General features: G+C 36.3%; 1 protein-coding gene across 4 annotated transcripts in view; it reads left to right on the top strand.

The window, feature by feature from the left end:
- Nucleotides 1-16,495, top strand: part of SEPTIN10 (septin 10) — a 98,164-nt gene extending 81,669 nt beyond the window's left edge. For 2 of the 4 annotated variants that reach the window (XM_037167145.2, XM_037167146.2), the window contains 2 exons: nucleotides 6,478-6,665; nucleotides 8,830-16,495. In XM_037167145.2, the coding sequence (XP_037023040.2) occupies nucleotides 6,478-6,665; nucleotides 8,830-8,845 (204 nt within the window). In that variant the 3' untranslated portion in view covers nucleotides 8,846-16,495. Of the gene's footprint in view, nucleotides 1-6,477; nucleotides 6,666-7,196; nucleotides 7,447-8,829 lie in introns of those variants that run through there. The other 2 variants (XM_053665261.1, XM_053665260.1) reach the window with 2 other exon arrangements.
- Nucleotides 16,496-20,831: the final 4,336 nt, after the last annotated feature.

The raw sequence follows: 20,831 nt of genomic DNA, 5'->3' as shown, positions 1-20,831 counted from the left end.
CTGACCTGCCGCTGACTGGACCCTAAGCGTCCGTCACAATCGTTGCTTTCTCAATTTCATAAATGCTGTGGATCTGTTAGTTGATTGCGCTATTTCTCAGTAGCTCTGCCAGGATTTTCACTCACGTGTACGGGAGTTGGAATCCGCTCCATCCTACTTAGTCGCCATCTTCCTCTCATCTCATATTCTATCTTTAAAATGGTAGTAGTGGAGGACTTCCGCCAAGATGGAGGCGTAGGTGGAAACATTGTGCCTTCTCACGCAACCAAATTTAAAAACCAACAAAGTTTTAGGAACAAAAATGCACCCAAACTACAGAAAATTGAATTATACAGAAGCCCAACAACAATGAACTTTTCAGCCAGACCGGTAAGAGGGGCGAAGCCAGCAGCGGAGCAGGGTCAGGTAGTAAGATCCACCAGGCTGACCCAGGTGTGAGATCCAGGCATGTAGGCAGCTGTGGGTGGATCCCAGGTGTGGAGTAGCAACAGGCAGGCCCACTGAGGGTGCAAGGAATCAGGCTGACCACAGTCACACATTCGTGCACAGATAAACCAGCAAAGGAGCGATCAGTGAGACAGACCCTGCAGACACCAGCAGTGGGAAGCAGCAGAGAAGACCGCTATTGCCTCCCTTTGACCTCGCCCCCACATACAGCATCACAACCCAGCGACCTGGGTGCCCACCCCCCGAACATCTAAGGCTCCACACCTCATACGTAACAGGCGCAAACAGACCAAAACATGGCTCAAGAAGAACTCAAAGCCCCAGAGCCCATAACTCTAAGCAACGAAGAAATAACCAATCTTTCAGATGCACAGTTCAAAACACTGGTGATCAGGATGCTCACAGAACTGGTTGATTTTAGTCACAAATTAGAGGAACAAATGAAGGCTAAACTAATTAAAATGAAGGGAAATGCACAGGAAACCAATAGTAATGAAAGGAAACTGGGACTCAAATCAAGGGAGCAGACCAGAAGGAAGAAAAAAATGACCAAACAGAAAAATATGAAGAAACAAGAATTCAAACAAATAAGGAGAGGCTTAGGAACCTCCAGGACATCTTTAAATGCTCCAACATCCGAATTACAGGGGTACCAGAAGGGGAAGAGGAACAGCCACGAGTGGAAAACTTATTTGAACAAATAATAAAGGAGAACTTCCCCATTCTGGCAAAGGAAATAGACTTCCAGGAAACCCAGGAAGCTCAGAGAGTCCCAAAGAAGTTGGACCCAAGGAGGAACACACCAAGGCACATCATAATTACATTAGCCAAGATGAAAATGAAGGAGAGAATCCTAGAAGCAGCAAGAGATAAGGGGACAGTCACCTACAAAGGAGTTCCCATCAGACTGTGAGTTGATTTCTCCAAAGAGTCCTTACAGGCAAGAAGGGACTGGAAAGAAGTATTCCAAGTCATGAAATCCAAAGACCTACATCCAAGATTGCTCTATCCAGCAAAGCTTTCATTTAGAATGGAAGGGCAGATAAAGTGCTTCTCAGATAAGATTGATTTCAAGGAGTTCATCACCAGCAAGCCCTTATTATATGAAATGTTAAAGGGACTTACTAAGAAAAAGAAGATAAAAAAGATGAACAGTGAAAAGACAGCAAACTCACAGCTATTAACAACCACACCTAAAACAAAAGCAATCTAAGAGGATAGCTGGATCAGGAGCAGAACCACAGAAATGAAGATCACATGAAGGGTTAGCAACAGGGTTGTGGGAGGAGGAGAAGGGGGGAGAAGGTACAGAGAATAAGTAGCATAGACGGTAGGTAGAGAATAGATGGGGGGTAAGAATAGTAGGGGAAATATAGAATCTAAAGAACTTGAGATATGTGGTCATAAACTAAAGGGGAGGGAATGGTGGGGGAGGGGGTGTGCAGGGTGGAGGGGAATGAAGGGGGAAATAGAACAACTGTAATGGCATAATCAATAAAATATATTTTTAAAAATGGTAGTAGTGTAAATTTCTTTCAAGAGTTTCTCTCTCATATATCATGATTCTTAGTTTCTCTAATGAAAGAGAAATTAGAGAAGTGATCCATAGGTGAGTGTTAATTTTTAAAATCTCACATAACAATATTTTGCTTAAACGTATATTATTTAAAGGAAATTTAAAAGTCAGGGTGACCAAATGATTGGGAAAAAGGAGAAAAACTGTCAGTAGGTCCTTTGTAGAATTTTATTTTTGTGATTCAAGTGCTATTTTGCGTTGAGTATATATTAAACTAATAACAAGTTATTTTAAAATTAAGTTATCAACAACCAACATTGTCAAAGAGTTCTAAACTTTTAATTATATAGCTTTAGCAGGGGTACATTACTGGCTGGTTTCATTGATGTTACAAAGTACCTAATGACCAGTTTTCATGCTGTGAAGCCAATATTGATGATACTTTAGAGTCAGTGTCAGTCAGCTGAAGAAGGGCACCTAGTTAATAATCACCACTCCATGAGACCAGTGTTAGCTACTAAAGGACTAAGGAAGACAATATAATGTATTGCCTTAATTAGAATGATTTTAGAGGGAAAGAGGGCTTATTAATAATTACACTGGAACAATAGGTAGATATAAACCAGGTCTCTTCAGGGTAAACCAGGACAGTTGGTCTCCCAATATTCGGCTGCTAACATTTTAAAGCTAGTTATGTCAGTAAAATATTTGCAATCATTAATAAAAAGATAATTTTGGTAACCCAAAACATTATTTAATTCTCTAGTAGAGGACCTTGATATTTAAAATATCCTTGCCAATATTGTTATAAAACAAATACTCTTAAATTTATCTTTTGTATAAAACTGGATTTTATTATATAGTTAAAAATGTGAACATTAGATAGTGAGAGTAGAGAGATACACAGAACAAATGTTATCTCAAAATACTATTTGAATATTATCTTTTAACATCTTTGTTAAATTATTTTAAATGTACTGGTGAGCATTGCCCTTCCCCCACTACAAGAAAAAGTAACAATTTATTCCTCAAATAAAGCATATAACCATCATTAAATTTTTACTACTTTCCCATTTTATATGTTTACTTTGTCATTAATTTTTCATTTAATTGATGCTTCTCCTATTTCTGAAAGTATTCTAGATGATTTTCAATATAAAATACAGTGCCTTATCATCCTGAACATGAGAGTACAGGAACCTTATAATGCAGGACAGGAAGGGGAGGTTTGCCCATACATACAGCCAAGAGCCAAGGTGCAAGGTAACTTCTCAGTGAACCCAGAGAGCCTTCTACACATTCAAGGTGAAAAGGGACCACAGTGAGGTATAGAGCTCAGATTAAAGATAATCTAGTTTAATAAGAGAGGAATGATGTTTTCTCTAGCATTTATTTATAAAAAATGCATGCCTTTAAAAGGATCAGTGACTAAAAGAATGCCTTACAAGTAGTGTTTACAAAAGATATAGCAATGTACCATACTGATGATAGTCTTAGGAGTACAATAACACAAAGAGTCTACTTTTAAAAAAATTTTTGGTTAGTATTTGAAAATATGTTTGAAAAAATGCCTGTTGCAGTGAATAATGGAACCATGAGTGAGTGCTTCATGTATATAATATGAAAAGCTGTGAGTTCCACATAATATAAATAGTAGTCACATTTACACTTTGGTGCTCCCCATTTTTAAAACATTTTTCTTGTTACAGTTTTTCTCGAATTTTTATCAACCTCATGGATGAAATATGAAGTACTCTCTAACCTTTCAAGATATCTATGTATGCATATGAAGTATGCACTTAAGTAATCAGGGATATATATATGTATCTATTCACATAAATATAAATGTGCCCCTGTGTTCACAATTTCGGTTTCACTCTTCATGCCACTCCTCTCCCAAATTTATAGAGGCTGCACACAGATTCAGAGAGCTATAGACTTTATTTATACTACTGATTTGAATGACAATTAGATGAGTTCCATTCTGTAAACATACACAATACACATACCTATCTTTTCTATAAAAGCAGGGACCATTTAAATTCTTTTTTTTTTTTATTTTTTAAAATTCATTTTTAGTGAGAGAGAGACAGAGAGAGAGAGAAAGGGGTAGCAACATCAATTTATTGTTCTACTTACACATTCATCAGTTGATTCTTGTATGTGCCCTGGTGTATCAGGATGACACTCTAACCAACTGAGCTACCCAGCCAGGGCTAAGCAGGAACCATAAATAAGCAAGTGCTAAGGAACTGATATTTCAGATGTCCTCAAGATGAAAAGAATCTTCAGGTAGAAGGGCCTCACTTAATGTGCTTCAACCTTATTCAGTCTCTATTTAAATACTTCTATCAGGGGGTTTACTGGCTTGCAGACACATGTTCTATATTTGGAATATTTAGTTTTTATTAAGATGGAGTTCAACTTCTGGCCAAGATGGAGGTGTAGGTGGAAACGCTGTGCCTCCTCATACAACCAAGTTTAAAGACAACAAAGTTTTAGTAACAAAAATGCAGCCAAAACACAGAAAATTGAACTGTATGGAAGTCCGACAACAACAAACCAGCCAGACTAGTAAGAGGGGCAGAGTCAGCAGCAGAGCAGGGTCAGGCAGGAAAGATGGGTGGACCGACCCACTTATTTGAACAAATAATAAAGGAGAACTTCCCCATTCTGGCAAGGGCAGTAGACTTCCAGGAAACCCAGGAAGCTCAGAGAGTTCCAAAGAAATTGGACCCAAGAAGGAACACATCAAGGCACATCATAATTACATTAGCCAAGATTAAAATGAAGGAGAGAATCCTAGAAGCAACAAGAGATAAGGGGACAGTCACCTACAAAGGAGTTCCCATCAGACTGTCGGCTGATTTCTTAAAAGAGACCTTACAGGCAAGAAGAGACTGGAAAGAAGTATTCCAAGTCATGAAATCCAAAGACCTACATCCAAGATTGCTCTATCCAGCAAAGCTTTCATTTAGAATGGAAGGGCAGATAAAGTGCTTCTCAGATAAGATCAAATTCAAGGAGTTCATCACCAGCAAGCCCTTATTATATGAAATGTTAAAGGGACTTATCTAATAAAAAGAAGATAAAAAATATGAACAGTGGAAGGACAACAAACTTACACTTATTAACAATCACACCTGAAACAAAAGCAATTGTTTTGCTAAAACAAAAGCAGTCTAAGAGGACAGCTAGATCAGGAGTGGAACCATAGAAATGGAGATCACATGGAGGGTTAGCAACAGGGGAGTGGGAGGAGAAGTGGGGAGAAGGTACAGAGAATAAGTGGCATAGAAGGTATGTAGAAAATAGACAGGGGGGAGGACAAGAATAGTATGGGAAATATAGAATCTAAAGAACTTGAAACACGTGGACATAAACTAAAGGGGGGATGGTGGGGGTGGGGGTGCAGGGTGGAGGGGAATGAAGGGGGGAAATAGGACATCTGTAATGGCATAATCAATAACATATTTTTTTAAAAGATGGAATTCAGCTCTCTCCAGTTACTATTGTCAACCTCTGATTTTTAGTGAAGTAGTTCCTCAGTTGTTATATGCCATCTTTTCTAGAAACCAAGTTTTAATTTTGTATGAATGTTAGGTTGCTACCTAGAACTAAAAATACTAATTTAAAGTTTCTTTAACCAGGCTAGAAGATCAGAGAAAAAAGATATCTTTTTTATTTTTATTTAGGATACTTATTTATGGCAGATAGCTAATTCATATGGAGTCTACTGAAATTCCTAGATTTTTTTCAGACCAACAATTAAGCCATGGAAATCTTGTGTTGTAATGTTATAAACTTTTGTAAAAGCTTATTGTAATGCTGCATAAGCATTATGTGTGTTCAGCATAAATTTATTATATTTTAACTTTATTTCTATTAGACATAGGCCATTTTTTTCATTATGGGGTAGATTCTACAGTGAGTATTTTTACTCTGAATTTAGGGTTTCTTGATTTAGTTTAAATTTTAAGAAGGTCAATGACTGAAAAAATACAATACATTTTTAAGGTTCTTGATTTTAATGGACCATTTTGCTTTCCAAACATATTTTTCAGTATAATTTTCAATAACTTTTATTACAAATGATAACTTCATTTGGAAAATGAGGGTTTCTTTTTTGATAATTTGCTTCTATAATTTGGGTACCTTACTTTTATTGAGCATGGATTTTAGAAACTATTTGAAGAAGTTTTGTAGAGAAACTATAGAGCAAGAAAATAAAAACTTCAATAAAAGGTCAAGTGTTTTAAAAACAGGTTTGTTCATGAGGCTGTGGGTTTTTTGTTGTTGTTATATTTTGTTCATGCATTTTTGTGCGTGGGAACTAATTTAAAATTAAAGTTTCTGAATCAGTCTCATATGTAAATTTTTCCCTGAAGCTTCAAGAAGATGGCATAAGGTTATTGTATATATCACTTGAGCAGTGTGTTTCAGAGCGGGAGAGTATTCCTGTGCTTCTGCTGCCATTCTCTGTCAGTAGTGAAAACTGCACCTTTGTTTCACAGTTACAGGCCAAATTTGATCACCTCACAAGAGTCCACCAAGAAGAGAGAATGAAGCTTGAGGAAAGGAGAAGACGTTTGGAAGAAGAAATAATCTCTTTCTCTAAAAAGAAAGCTACCTCTGAGATATACCAGAACCAGAGCTTTATGGCAATGGGTAGCAACTTGAAGAAGGACAAAGACCGTAAGAAGTAAGCCATCTTTAACGACCTGTATCTGGTAGCCTCGTCCCCATCACTTGCTGTCTCGTTGCTCTGTTTGATCTTTATAGTGTTTCTCATGGTCTATTTCCTATTTCTTTCCTGCCTTCTGGTTAAATGTCAGCTCCTTGAGAGCAGCGACCTTGTCCTTCTTGTTCACTGCTGCTTCCCTAGCATCTAGAACAGCACCTGGCACACCTTAGGTGCTCATTAAATATTTGGCAAAATGAATAAATGAATGAACTATATAAAAATACATCTCAATATGAAAAGGGTCAGTTACCTGGGGAAAACGTCAGCTGCTCTTGTTTCATAGCCAAGCCTATGGCTCTAATACACATCTAATAACTACTGACCTACCATTAGTTACATTGAATTTTATGTGTAATTGGAAGCTGTACACTTTCTTGTGGAATCGTAGGTGTAAAATAATACTTGATTTAAAAAAGCTAATTCTTAGGTTCACTTTTTTTAAACAAATTCTACTGATAATGATTTTGTGAGAATTTTTATTTTAATAAGGGAACCAGGCTATCGATTCGAACTCCTGTGCTTTGATGTCAGAGCTTGTGAAACCAATGGTGGACGTAAAGATGCAGAGGAAGGTAGAGAGGGTACCAGTACAATGGGGCGGCCATGAGTAGCATTTGGATGATATTCCCAAGGCTTATAGGTTTGGGGTATGTGTTACAATCGAACTTAACCAAAGTTTTAGAAAATAAGTTTTTTTTTCCTTTTTTGTACTTTGTGTCTATTTTATTTCTCCCACTTTAAATGTCCTCATTAATTTGTCTATCTGACTATTCTCATAATTCATCATTGACTTGTTGGGAATGTTTCTTTGTGGGTTTTTGCCTCACTTTACTCCAACAATCTTTGCTCTAGCAGCATCAAGTCCTCCTTATGTTCCTCACAGAGTAATACTTCTGGTTTAATTTCATCACCCAGCTTACCATGTATAATATTTTATACATGGTATAAAATATATATAACATTTTGCCATGTATAATGTGCACTTTTTGGCCAAAACTTTTTAGGGAAAAATAAGGATGTGCATTTTACATGGGTAGTACTAATTCCATATCTAGATAAATGTTTTTAATTATTTTATTTATGCTTATGCCTTAAAAGTGTAACTCTAGTTTTGTAATTACTTGTTACATAAAATTTCTTGTGCCGTAATATATTAAAAAATGCTAAAATTCCTTTATAATATTAAAAAACAGTATCTAAATATAAATAAATAAATAATTGAATTAAAAAATTAAAATGAAAGATTTTTTTTCTGAAAGTTTTGGCCAAAAACAGGGGCATGCATTATACATGAGAGCACATTATACACAACAAAAGTATGGTACTTTAATCCCAGCATTTTCAGAATATTGTAACTCAGTTTCATAATAGTTAGGAAAACATTCAGTTGGTCCAGTAGCTTACCAATTTTGAACTATGGAGAAGTAAATCCACAGGGTTTTGGTGTATTTCATTGACCTGTGGATTTTACAACTTTTGATGGAAGATAGAGGAATTCTCATGAATGATCTTTTAATATAAGCTCCACAAGGGCATGGATTCTGAGTTTTGTTCATGCATGTATCCATCCCCAGAGCCTAGAACAGTGCCTGGTACATATACATAGTGGGGCATCCATTATTTGTCAAGAGAATAATATGACATTTATTCAAATATTGAATTTCAAAAGATAAAACAATAAATGTAATTTATTACTGCTTTTTGTTATGTTTTTGTATTACAAAGCTGCGGGACCTATTACCTTTTTTTTATCTTAATCCAGTGTTAATAAAATTGGATTCCCCCATATTTATTTTATATATGAAAGACAATTTACATTTACCTTGTGGAAATTATCATCCTGCTCCACTTGAGAACCATTGGCATGAGCTGTTGCTGACAAAATTAGGGCCAAGCCCATAGCATTTTGAGAGCCCAGAATTCATCCTTAAGAAAAGAGAGTTTGGTGGTCAGAGGGGTGTGATTCCCTCTCTTTTCAAAGTTCCATAGTTAGATATTCTACAGAATATTAGATGTATATTTGTTCTTTCTGGAAAAGCTTTGTAAAACTAATGATTCTAGTATTTTTTATTTCTTATATGGTTTTATATTGTGCCAATCAAATGTTTTTTTCTCTTTCCAGCTCCAATTTTATGTAAAACAAATGTTCCAGATCACAGAAGGTCATCACAAGCAAAGTTATTAAAATCTTAGAAGTATGTTGTGATTTTTCTTGCTTATTTTATTTTTTCTGTCTGGCAAGTGGCCAAAGTTACTGCCATTTCTGGAAAAATACTTTTAAGTATAAGATCAATATATAAGCCAGAGTGGATGATAGAACTTACATATTCACTGTTAGAAGTTTTTAAGTTGCTGGTTTGTGATAAATCTAGGCCCCTGCTACTGATTTTTGGTCACTTTGCAGAGCATACTACCACAGAACAGTTTCAGTACCATAGAAAATACCAAACTCATCCATGTTATTATGGCTGGCTGATTGCATTCATGTTCCAAGATGAGCCTTTTTCTTATACATACTAAAGGTAAAATTTGGGGAATATGTTTTAAAATGTATTATGTACCCAAAAGTCTAACCTCTTAATAGTTTTATAGAACTTTTTAATTTTTGATATAATTATCTAGTTGGTAACATGACCCTAAGATTTTATATCAAATTTTATATAACATGGTAGTCTTCTGTGGTTCAGTATGCCTTCTTGTGATTGATGCATTTTTGTGGTGAAAAAAAATGTTTGAAAGTAAAAGCATCCAAGTATATAAACCCTTTTTCTAGTGATAAGTACTTTTGAACCTGGGTGTTACGCCAGTGTTTTCTTTGGGATGTTTTATATATTGTTGTTGAGAACTCTGTCTTCAGAGGAAAAATAATAAGATTGAATTATCTTACTAAAAATACTGCTTAAAAATAGCTATGAACATCTGAATACAAAGATATAAAAATTTAGATAATTCATATCAAAAAGGATAATTGAATTCAGTGCCTTAGTAGTATTCTCAGAACAATTAACTTTTCTTAACAGTCATAGGTATACAGTTTTTTGTTTTTGTACTTAAATATTCTAAGTAAAGCTGACATTTACTCTTGACAAAATATACCTACATGTTTACTAAAATATCTTTAAATTACACTAACTTTTCAATTTACAAACTATCAACTTAAGGAATATTTTATCAAAATTAGTCCATTTGATTATATTTGAATTATTTTAAAATAGGTACATTACCAGTGTTTTTCAGTGTTTAACTTAGCCTATGTTAGATTCTGAACAGCATTTTGTTTTGTTTTTTATGAAGCTGTGTAAGTTGCTAATAAAACCTTTCATTTTCGGGTACAATTTATCTTGACAAATACTTTACTTTCCATTTTTACATTTGAAATACACAAATGCCTCTTAGCCTTTTTAAACTGTAGTAAAATAACTTAAAAGGATCACAGAGAAGCTATGCACTTTCTTCTCAGGATCAGTAATGCCCAGGTTCTAGAAGGTGGGGGCAGGAGAGCTGGTAAGCCCCGAGGGCAGGTAGCCTATTGTATAGAGCCCATCCAACGCCACAGCATTGAGCATTAGCAAGCAGAGTCATCCAGGAGGCTCAGTGGTATGATGGCAGTGGTGGTTATTTGTAGGCTTCAAACTCTGTAGCTGTCCTAAACTTTAATAAAGTTACTTTTAATGTTAGATTGGTTGTTGGCATATTCAGACAAAGTTATTCAAATTTCTAATTGAAAAGATTATAGAAAGCTGCCTAAAACTCTGCACTGAACACAAGGGTAAATCACTTTATTAATGACTCTGCTTTGAGAAAGACTCACCATGTGTGCTTCATCCACAATGTGACTCTTTCATTTATTTCCTCTATTTGGGATTCCAGGTATGATTTTATTTTAAAAGAGTTATGCTGCAAATAAAACAATTATAGACAATTGCACAGTAATATTCCAATTCTCCTTACAAAGTGAATTATTATACACTAATGGTTAAATTAATAAACTTCCTGGGAACAAAATAAAGCTAGATATGTTTTCTTTATTATTTTTTCTGATAAGGCATGTGAAACAGAATTTTCTCTCACTACCAACCATTAATCTTTATATATACTATCCTGAATTTTAAAGCTCTTTCACATAGACTATTATTTCAGTTTCAAAATTACACAAAGGAAAAAGCATTACAGGTATTATTAGTATCCCCATCTTGAAGATGAAATTAATTTAGGTCCTGTGTTCTTCTTGGGCTAGAAGGCTATCCATGTCCTTCTGGAGCAACAATAGTAACAAGACAGAGCAGATTTATTCATAGAGTACTCTCAAAGGCACTCCTGCCCCTATTCACAGAGCGCAACAGAGCATCCAGGGAAGTGACTGGGTCTTAAAACATTAGAAATAATTTTTCAAATGCAGGAATGGAGAAAGGCAATTCAGGTATAAGGAATAACATGTTTTTGATAAAATATGTATACTCTGGAAAGTAGATAAATATGAATAGAGAGTCTAGGGGAGATGTGGGTCATGAGTTGGGGTGAGGTTTTAGAGGCAGGTTGAGAAAGAGTTTGTAAGCCCAATCCCACAGGCAGTAGGAGCCATGGAAAGATTTGATCTCACATGGTCAAATACTTCTACAGAGTTCATGGGAAAGATAAACTTAGAGGAGGAACTATGGCAGGGGCAGTCAACTCATTAGACTATAGTCTAGGCCAGTAGTTCTTAACCCTGAGTATACAATAAAATAATGTAAGTTGAGTTTAAAAAAAATACCAATGCAGCCCTGGCCAGTGTGGCTCAGTTGGTTGGCGCATTGACCTGCAAATCGAAAGATCATGGATTCGGCTCTTGGCCAGGGCACATGCATGGATTGCAGGTTTGGTTTCCAGTCAGGGCACCAACAAGAGGCAACTGATTGATGTTTCTCTCCCTACTCCCTCCCTTCCCTCTTCTCTAAAATCAGTAAGCATGTCCTCAGATGAGGCTAAAAGAATACCAGTGCACAAAGGAATATATAGAAATGGAAGTTGACATTAAAAGGATAAATCTAAATGACAAATGACTATAAACTAATATGTCTCTCGTGGTTAGAAATATATAAAGAACATAGTTTTAATACAACACAACAGTGACCTGTTGGTAGAGTAGAGCAGATCAAATGGTCTAGGTTCTTGTGTTAACTAGGATGAGGATAAAACTCCCAGTTCACCAGGCAACATGAGACTTAAAAGAGTGAATATAAGTATGGTAAAGTGTGTAAATAATGATAAAGTATTTTCAAGCAGTAGAAAGAAAACTAGTCTAACAAAGGATAATCCAAAATAAATTAAGAAAATAAGGGAAATAAAATAGGTATAACACCAGAAAGCATTTAGTAATATGGTAGATTTAGATCCAAATAAATCAGTAATTACATGTACTACATGCTCTAATTTTTTTAGATAAAAAATTAAACAGCTATGTGTACTTCACTAGAGAGAGGTCTAAAACTTTATCTCTTTATAGACAGAAGAAGGGGAAAGGAAAATGAACATCATACAAATTTTAACCAAAAGATAATGAGTAGCTATATTTTCTGTATATTAAAAATGTTAAGACAAAAAGCATTGTTAAGGATGAAGATGTACACTTCAAGTAATAGAATATATAGCAATCCAAATTTGTATGTTATGTAGTAGCTTCAGCAACTCATGGGTCAGAGAAGAAATAAAAAAGAAAATTAGAAAATATTTTTAACTGAATAACAATGTAAGTATGATATACCACAGCTCGTGCAAAGCAGCTAAAGTCATACTTAGAGTCAAAATTTATAGTCCTAGGCCCTGGCTGGTGTAGCTCAGTGGATTGAGCACGGGCCTGCAAACCAAAAGATGGCGGTTTGATTCCCAGTGAAAGCACATGCCTGGGTTGCAGGCCAGTTCCCAGCAGGGGATGCACCAGAAACAACCATACATTGATACTTCTCTCCTTCTCTACTTCCCTTCCCTTCCCTTCCCTTCCCTTCCCTTCCCTTCCCTTCCCTTCCCTTCTAAAGAGAAATTTAAAAAAATTGATAATCCTTAGAATTAGTATTAGCAGGGGAAAAAGGCTGAAAACCAATATTCTATACATTCATCTCAAAGAATAATTAAAGAGGAATAAAGTAACTAAACCAACAGAAAAATAGCATAAATGAGGAATTAATGAAATATAAAAATATTGGACGTTCTTACATTTTAAAATATTAAGAATGATAAATCATTACAAGGATGACCTAAGAGAATGAGAAGAGGCATAGAATGACTAAAATTAAAAATAACAATAAACCTGACACTAGAGAAGAAAGGGACATGGAATGACTAGAAAGAACATTCTACATTGCTGGAAGGAATGCAACATGATTCAAGCACTATGGCAGTTTCTTGTATATTTACCATATGTGTTAGTTTTCTATGGCTGCTCTAACAGGTTACCACAAACTTAGTGGATTAAAGTAACATTAGTCTTACAGTTTTAGGGGTCAGAAAGTTGACATGGGTCTCACAGGGCTAAAATCAAGATGTGGATAGGGCTTTGTTCTAGGCAAGAATCCCTTTCTTGGCCTTTTCTAGCTTCTGGAAACCTACATACCTTGGCCCATGATCCAACCTTTTTAAAAGATACCAATGGTGAGTTGAGTTCTCACACTGGATCAGTCTGACCTTTTCCGCTTCCTTGTTCTTCCACTTAACTGGGCCCACCTTAATAATCTTATTTGCTGAATAGCAACTTTAATTCCCCTTTGCCATGTAACCTAACATGTAGAGGGACCAGAGATTAAGATCTTTAGGGGAGTGACATTAGAGGAATGGTGGTGTGAGAGATCCCCTTGGTCTCTCCTCAACAAAGGAGTTCCTGTTCAACATACAGGCATGCCAAAGAGACCCATGCATTGAAGCATCTAAAGGTGGGCCAAGGGGAACAAACAAGAGGCAAGAAGGGAGGAGAGTCCAGCTGAATCACTGACATAGCCCCGCAGCCCAGAGTTTGCAGTGGACTCGGCTTGAAGAAGGGAGGAAGCTGGATGTGCTGATGATGCCTCCTTTGGCCATCAGGGAGAAGCAGCGTCTTGGTGGACCTTTCTGCAGGAGTGAGCTGTATGAACTGCTGGTGAGAGGCCTGAGCAAGGACACAGTGCAGGGGTTCTGCAATGATTGTTGTCTGTCAGGTAGTCATTGTTCCAAACAAAGAAATGGAGCCACTGAGCCCTGATGCCTTTTAGACTACCAAAACTCACTTCCTGTGGTCCTTGTTATCGGGTTCCAGAGCACATTGTCTCCAAACCCAAGAACTATTATATCAGAATTACTGTATCCCTCTGTGACTGTTACCTTGTTGGGATTCACAGCAGTGGAACCAGTGGAGGCCTGAAGTTGCCATTACTGAGAGGGTAAAACAAATTCCACCCCTAGCATCACAGTTATACTAATGACAACCATGTGGGTCAGCTTTGGGATTTTACAAAGCTTCATAAAACTCTTGATTCAGTGCCACCTACTGGAAAATAGTAAAAAGACTTCTTTGTAGAAATCTACTGAAGTACAGTTAATACATGGATGCCTAGACAGAGATGGAGCCCATCATATACCATGAATAACCAAGGTAGCAAGGCAGCTCAGAAAGAAAATAAAAAATCTCCAGCAAGTGAACTGGAACACATGGAAATCAGTGATATATGTGACAGCATTCAAGTTTGCAATTCTTAAAATACTCAATGAGATGGGAGAATATGCAAACAGGCAATTTGATCCACTAAGAAAAATTAATGAACAAAATACCAAATAGATTGAAACTTTAAAAAAGAACCAAATAAATCCTAGAAATGAAGTATTCAATAAAGAAGATCAGGTATGAACCACTGAGTCTAGCAAACAGCCAGTCAGATGGAGGAAAGAATTATGATATTGAAGAGAGGAATCTAGAAATGTTGCAGAGGGAGGAAGAGAGATACCTGAGCATAAAAAAAAAAATGAAAGAGCTCTGCAAGAATTGTCTGACTCCATCAGAAAGAGCAATATAAGAATAATAGGCATACCAGAAGAAGAATAGGAAAAGGAAACAGAGAGCCTATTCAAACAAATACTAGATGAGAACTCCCCAACCAGTGGAAAGAACTAGATCCTCAAATCCAAGAAAGAAACAATACCTAGTTACCTTAATCAAAAGAGGCCCTCTCTAAGGCACATTTTGTTAAAACTCAAAAATAATGACAAATTCTCAAAGCAGCCAGGGGGAAAAAAAGATAGTGACCCACAAAGTAAATTCCATTAGGTTATTATTGGACTTTTCAGGAGAAACTCTATAAGCCAAAAGAGAGGGGGACCAAATACTCAAAATACTGAAAGAAATTACCAGCCAAGAATAATATGCCCAGCAAAGTTATCCTTTAAATATGAAGGAGGAATAAAGACCTTGCCAGACATCCAGAAGCTGAGGGAATTTATCACTAGAAAATCTGAGACAACAAAAAGCCACAACATTATGAATGAGATGACCAAAGAAACAGCATAAACAGATAATTTGTGACAACAAAAACAAAAGGGGTGAGGCAAAGGCTTGAACTGGCAAAGGAGAATGGAAATAGATGCACTAAAAATTAACAAACTATGGTTTATATTCAACTTTGTAATAAAGGTAACCACACACAAAAACCCCAAATCAGACACATAACTTAAGAGGAAACAGAATAGAAGTATGGAATACTACCAAACAAAATGGACAAACACAAAGGAAAATAACCAGTTTTCTGGGACAGAGATACCAGAAAACAAAGGATAAAATGGTTATAGGCAATCCTCATCAATAGTAACCCTAAATGTAAATGGACTGAATTCATCAATAAAGGGGTACAGAGAACAGATTGGGTCTGAGAACAAACCCAACAATATTCTGCCTTCAGGAGACATCTAAGCTGCAAAGACAGTGGTAGATTTAGAAAGTGAAAGGGTGGAAAGTAATTCTCCAAACAAATAACATCCACAGAAAAATAGGTGTAGCCATATTTGTAGCCAATATGTAGCCATATTTGGCAGATACATATGTATCTGCCAAACATATGTAAAGATAGCAAGGGTAACAGGAGAGAAAGATGGTGGAAATTTTATGATAAAGGGATACTACATCAAGAAGACATCATACATCTTAATATATATGCCTCCAATCATGGAGTACTGAAATATGTAAAGCAACCGCTAACAGAAGTAAAGAAAGAAACAGACACAAAAAAGGTCATAGCTGGGGATCTTAATACTCAATTGACAGCTCCAGATAGATCATTTAAACAGAAAATCAAGAAAGAAATATCAGCCTTAAATGATCCATTAGATCAAATGGACATAATTGGTATGAACATAGGTTCTTTGAAATTGATGTTTTAGGATTCTTAGTATATAATCCTACCAGTGGAAATGCTGGGTCAAAAGGCAGGTCGATTTTTATTTTTCTGAGAAAATTCCATACTGTTTTCCATAATGGTTGTATCAGTCTGCAATCCCACCAACAGTGAACTAGGGTCCCCTTTTCCCCACACCCTCTCCAATATTTGTTGTTTGTTGCTTTGTTTATGATAGGCATCTTGACTGGTGTAAAGTGGTATCTCATTCTGGTTTTAATTTGCATCTCTCTGATGGCTAGCAATATTGAGCATCTCTTCATGTGTCTCTGGATATTCTGTATGTCCTCCTTAGAGAAGTGTCTGTTCAAGTCCTTTCCCCATTTTTTAATTGGGTTATTTGTATTCTTAGTGTGGAGTCATGTAAGTTCTTTGTATATTTTGGAGATTAAAACTTTGTCTGTGGTATCATTGGCAAATATATTTTCCCATACAGTTGGTTGTCTTGCTAATATGATCTCACCTTTAACAGGAAGTTAAACAACAAAACAATCAAGCAAGCAGAATAAAAACAAAGACACTGAAATAGAGAACAAGGGGACAGTGACCAGAGGGGAGAGGGGAGGGAATTTAAGGGGAAAATAGGGGAGGGAATTGGAGGAACAAGTATGAAGGACACAAGGACAAGAACTAATGGGGGTGGAAATGGGAGGGAGGTGGGGAGCATGGGGTGCAGTGGGCTGGGATGGGAGAAATAGAAAACTGTACTTGGAAAATAAATAAAATACAAAAAATGTCACTCAAAAAAACAATGGGTGTAATTGGCATATACAGAGCCTTTCATCTCAGAACATCATATTGTACATTCTCCAGTGCACATGAAACATTCTCAAGGATAGGCCATATGTTGGGTCACAAAGCTAGCCTCAAAAAAACTCAAAAACAATGAAATTTTACCAAGCACATTTTCTGATCAAAATGCCTTGAAATTAGAAGTCACCTGCAAAAAGTAAAGAATCTCATAAATAGTACTGGTTAAAACAACATACTACTAAAAAATTATTGGGTCAAGGAAGACAAAAGGTGCGATCAAAACATATATAGAGACAAATGACATATATAGAGACAAAAAAAACAAAGAGACAAATCACTTCTGGGATGCAGTGAAGGCAGTAATAAAAGAAGTTTATATCATTACAGGCCTATTTCAAAAAATGAGAAATCACAAGTAAACATCCTAAGATTACATCTTAAATACCTAGAAAATGAACAAATGCAACCCAAGGTCAGCAAGAGAAAGGAAATAATAAAAATTAGAACAAAATTGAATGAAATAGGGAACAAAAAGACTATAAAAATTGATATAACAAAGAGCTGGTTCTTTGAAAAAATCAAATTAACAGCCCCCTTGGTAGATTCATTAAGGAAAAAAGAGAAAAGACCCATATGTACAAAATTAGAAACAAAAGAGAAGTTACCACAGACATTACAGAGACATAAAGGATCATACTGTGAAAGATTATATGCCGACAAATTCAATAACCTAGAAGAAATGGAAAAGTTCCTAGAAGTGTATAACCTTCCTATACCAAATCATGAAGAACTGGAAAATCTAAATAGACTGATCAGCAATGAGGAAATTGGAGCAACCATTAAAAATTTTCCCAGAAATGAAAGTTCAGGACCAGACTGCTTTACCAGTGAATTCTACTAAACATTTAAAGATTTGAAACCTATTCTTCCAACTCTTCGAAGGAATCAAAGAGGAGGCAATACTTCCTTATCACATTTTGAAGCCAACATAACCCTGATGCCAAAATCTGGCAAGGATAACACACACACACACACACACACACACACACAGAAAATTAAATACCAATCTGTTGAATACAGATGCAAAAATCCCAAACAAAATACTAGCAAATTGAACAGAACAATATATTTAAAAAATAATATATCACCATCAAGTGGGGCACAAGGATGGTTTAACATGTGCAAGTCAGTCAATGTAATGCACCACATTAACAAAACAAAGGATAAAAGTCATATAATTTTATCAGAATATGTAGAAAAAGCATTTAATAAGATACAATTTCCATTTATGATTAAAACAAATAGGAATAGAAGAAAAGTACCTCAACATAAAGGCCATATATGACAAGCCCTTAGCCAATATGCTCCATGGCAAAAAGCTGAAAGATTCTCCTTTAAAATCAGGAACAAGACAAGGATGCCCATTCTCACCACTCTTACTCAACATAGTTCTGGAAGTGCTAGTCAGAACAAAAAGGCAAGAGAAGGAAATAAAAGGCATATCATTTTGGAAGGAAGAAGTAAAAGTGTCACTTTTGCAGAGGACATGATTCTGTACATAGAAAATGACCAGAGGGTAGGGAGAAGTGGGTAAGCAGGGAAAGAAGGGAAGAATCTAGGCAAGAAACAGGTATAAATGACCTATGGACATGGACAACAGAGTAGGGATTGACTGTGGGAGTGGGGGGTGGTCAGGACAGGGAAGAACAATGGGGGAAGTGGGACAACTACAATGGAACAATAAATAAAATATTTTTAAAAAACTAAAAGAGGAAAAATTTACACTCTCCATGAAAAAAAAACTTAGAGACAATAAACAAATACAATAAAGTTGCAAGATACAAAATCAATGTACAAGAATAAACTGCTTTTCTATATACTAACAATGAAACTTCTGAAAAAGAAAATTTAAAAATTCCCTTTGTGACTGCATCCACAAAAATAAAATACCTGGTTAAAAAAAACTTAACAAAGGATGTGAAAGATCTATGTAATGAAACCTACACAACCTTATTAAAAGAGAATGAAAAAGATACAATGAGATAGAAAGACAGTCTGTGTTCATGGGTTGGGAAAATCAACATAATTAAAATGGCCATATTACCTAAAGCAATATACAGATTTAATGCAATCCCCATCAAAATCCCAATGTTATTTTTTAAAGAATAGAACAAAAAAATATTAGATTTATATGGAGCCACAAAAGACCCTAAGTAGACAAAACAATTCTGAAAAAAAAATGAGGTATCACACTACCTGACTTCAAATTATACTATAGAGCCACAATAACCAAAACAGCTTGGTTCTGGCAGAAAAAACAGGCACACAGATCAATAGAACAGAATTAGGAGCCTAGATATGAAGCCACATGTACATGGGCAGATAATTTATGACAAAGAAGCTGGAAACAGACAATGGAGAAAAGAAAGCCTCTTCAATAAATGGTGCTAGGAAAATTGGAAAACCATATGCAAAAGAATGAAACTAGATTACAGTTTGTTCTTGTGCACAAAAATTAATTCAAAGTGGATCAAGGGCCTAAATATAAGATCTGAAACACTAAATTACATAGAAGAAAACATAGAAAGTAAAGTTATGAACCTTGGTTGTGCAGAACATTTTATGAATTTTGACCCCAAAGGCAAGGGGAGTAAAGGCAAAAATAAATGAATGGCACTATCTCAAACTAAAAGGCTTCTTCACAGGAAAAAAAAAAGAATATTTACAAACAACAGCTCCAACAAATGTTTAATATCCAAAATATATATAAAGAACTCAAAACTTCACACCAAACAATCCAATTGAAAAATGGGCAGAAAACCTGACCAGACATCTTTCTCAAGAAGACATATAAATGGCAAACAGATACATAATATGTTCAACCTCACTAGCTATTAGGGAGATACAAATCAAAACTATAATGTGATACCACCTTATACCTGTTAGAATAGCTGTTATCAACAAGACAAGTAATAACAAGTGTTGAAAAGGATGGGAAGAAAAGGGAACCCTCATTCACTGCTGGTGGGAATGTAGACTGGTACAGCCACTATGGAAAATAGTCTGATGGTTCCTCAAAAAATTAAGAATAGAGTTACAATATGACCCAGCTATCCCTCTCCTGGGTGTCTGATGCAAACTCCGCCCAGCGGGGTCTGTGTGTTGTGGATATGATTAACAAATCCACACAGACTGCAGAAATCTTGTGGAGAAAAAGGGATGGCATGGCCACTCTCTGAGTGAGAGAGTGCCCCAGCCCTGCCTAGACAGGATTTTATTGATTTTCTAGGAGCATTACCTCAAGGAAGGTCCTCATTCATCATTGTCAGGCAGTAATGATCAAACAATAGGTAACATTCAAAGAACTATGAGGGCTTATTCTGAGTCAGGGTCAGTTAGCTAAAGGGCCATAAAACTTTGGGAAACAAACTCATTTCATGCTTGGACCCTTATCCAAAAATTGAAGACATTCTTAGCAAAGCAGATTTCACAGGATTTTATGCATTCTTTCTTAGGCCTGATCACCCTGAGGAACTACCTGTTCCTGCCCAGGGCTGCAGACCCTCCAGCGTTGTTCCAGGCTTAAGTCAAGCAGTGGTAGTAAGGCAGCCTAGAGATTAGGAGACTTGACAGAATGAGTACTCAGGCTATGTCAAAGCCAAGGCATGAAGGTCCATAACCCCCTTTTTCTATAGTCCCCCAAGTCCTTCCCTGATGTTCCCATTGCCACCATGCCCGTCTTAGGTCGTCCCTCCCTTGAGGAATCTTATCTGTCATTGGCTAACCAGTCATCCACCTGGGGCCAAGCAGGGTGAAGTAAAAGGGGGCAGAGGCGGCTCTCCTACCAGGAAGATAAACTTTGTCTCCTTATTGGCTTATGGTCCCAAGGTCCTTTACTCTACCTTAGCCATGGGGTATTATATCTTCTGAAACCAGGCAGGGTGGTTCCCAACAGGTATCTACCTGAAAACATAAAAACATG

The sequence above is a fragment of the Artibeus jamaicensis genome, unplaced genomic scaffold (genome assembly GCF_021234435.1).
Source record: "Artibeus jamaicensis isolate MK-2021 breed Jamaican fruit bat unplaced genomic scaffold, CSHL_Jam_final contig_399, whole genome shotgun sequence".
NCBI lineage: Eukaryota > Metazoa > Chordata > Mammalia > Chiroptera > Phyllostomidae > Artibeus > Artibeus jamaicensis.
This window is presented reverse-complemented; position numbering and strand designations above follow the sequence as displayed.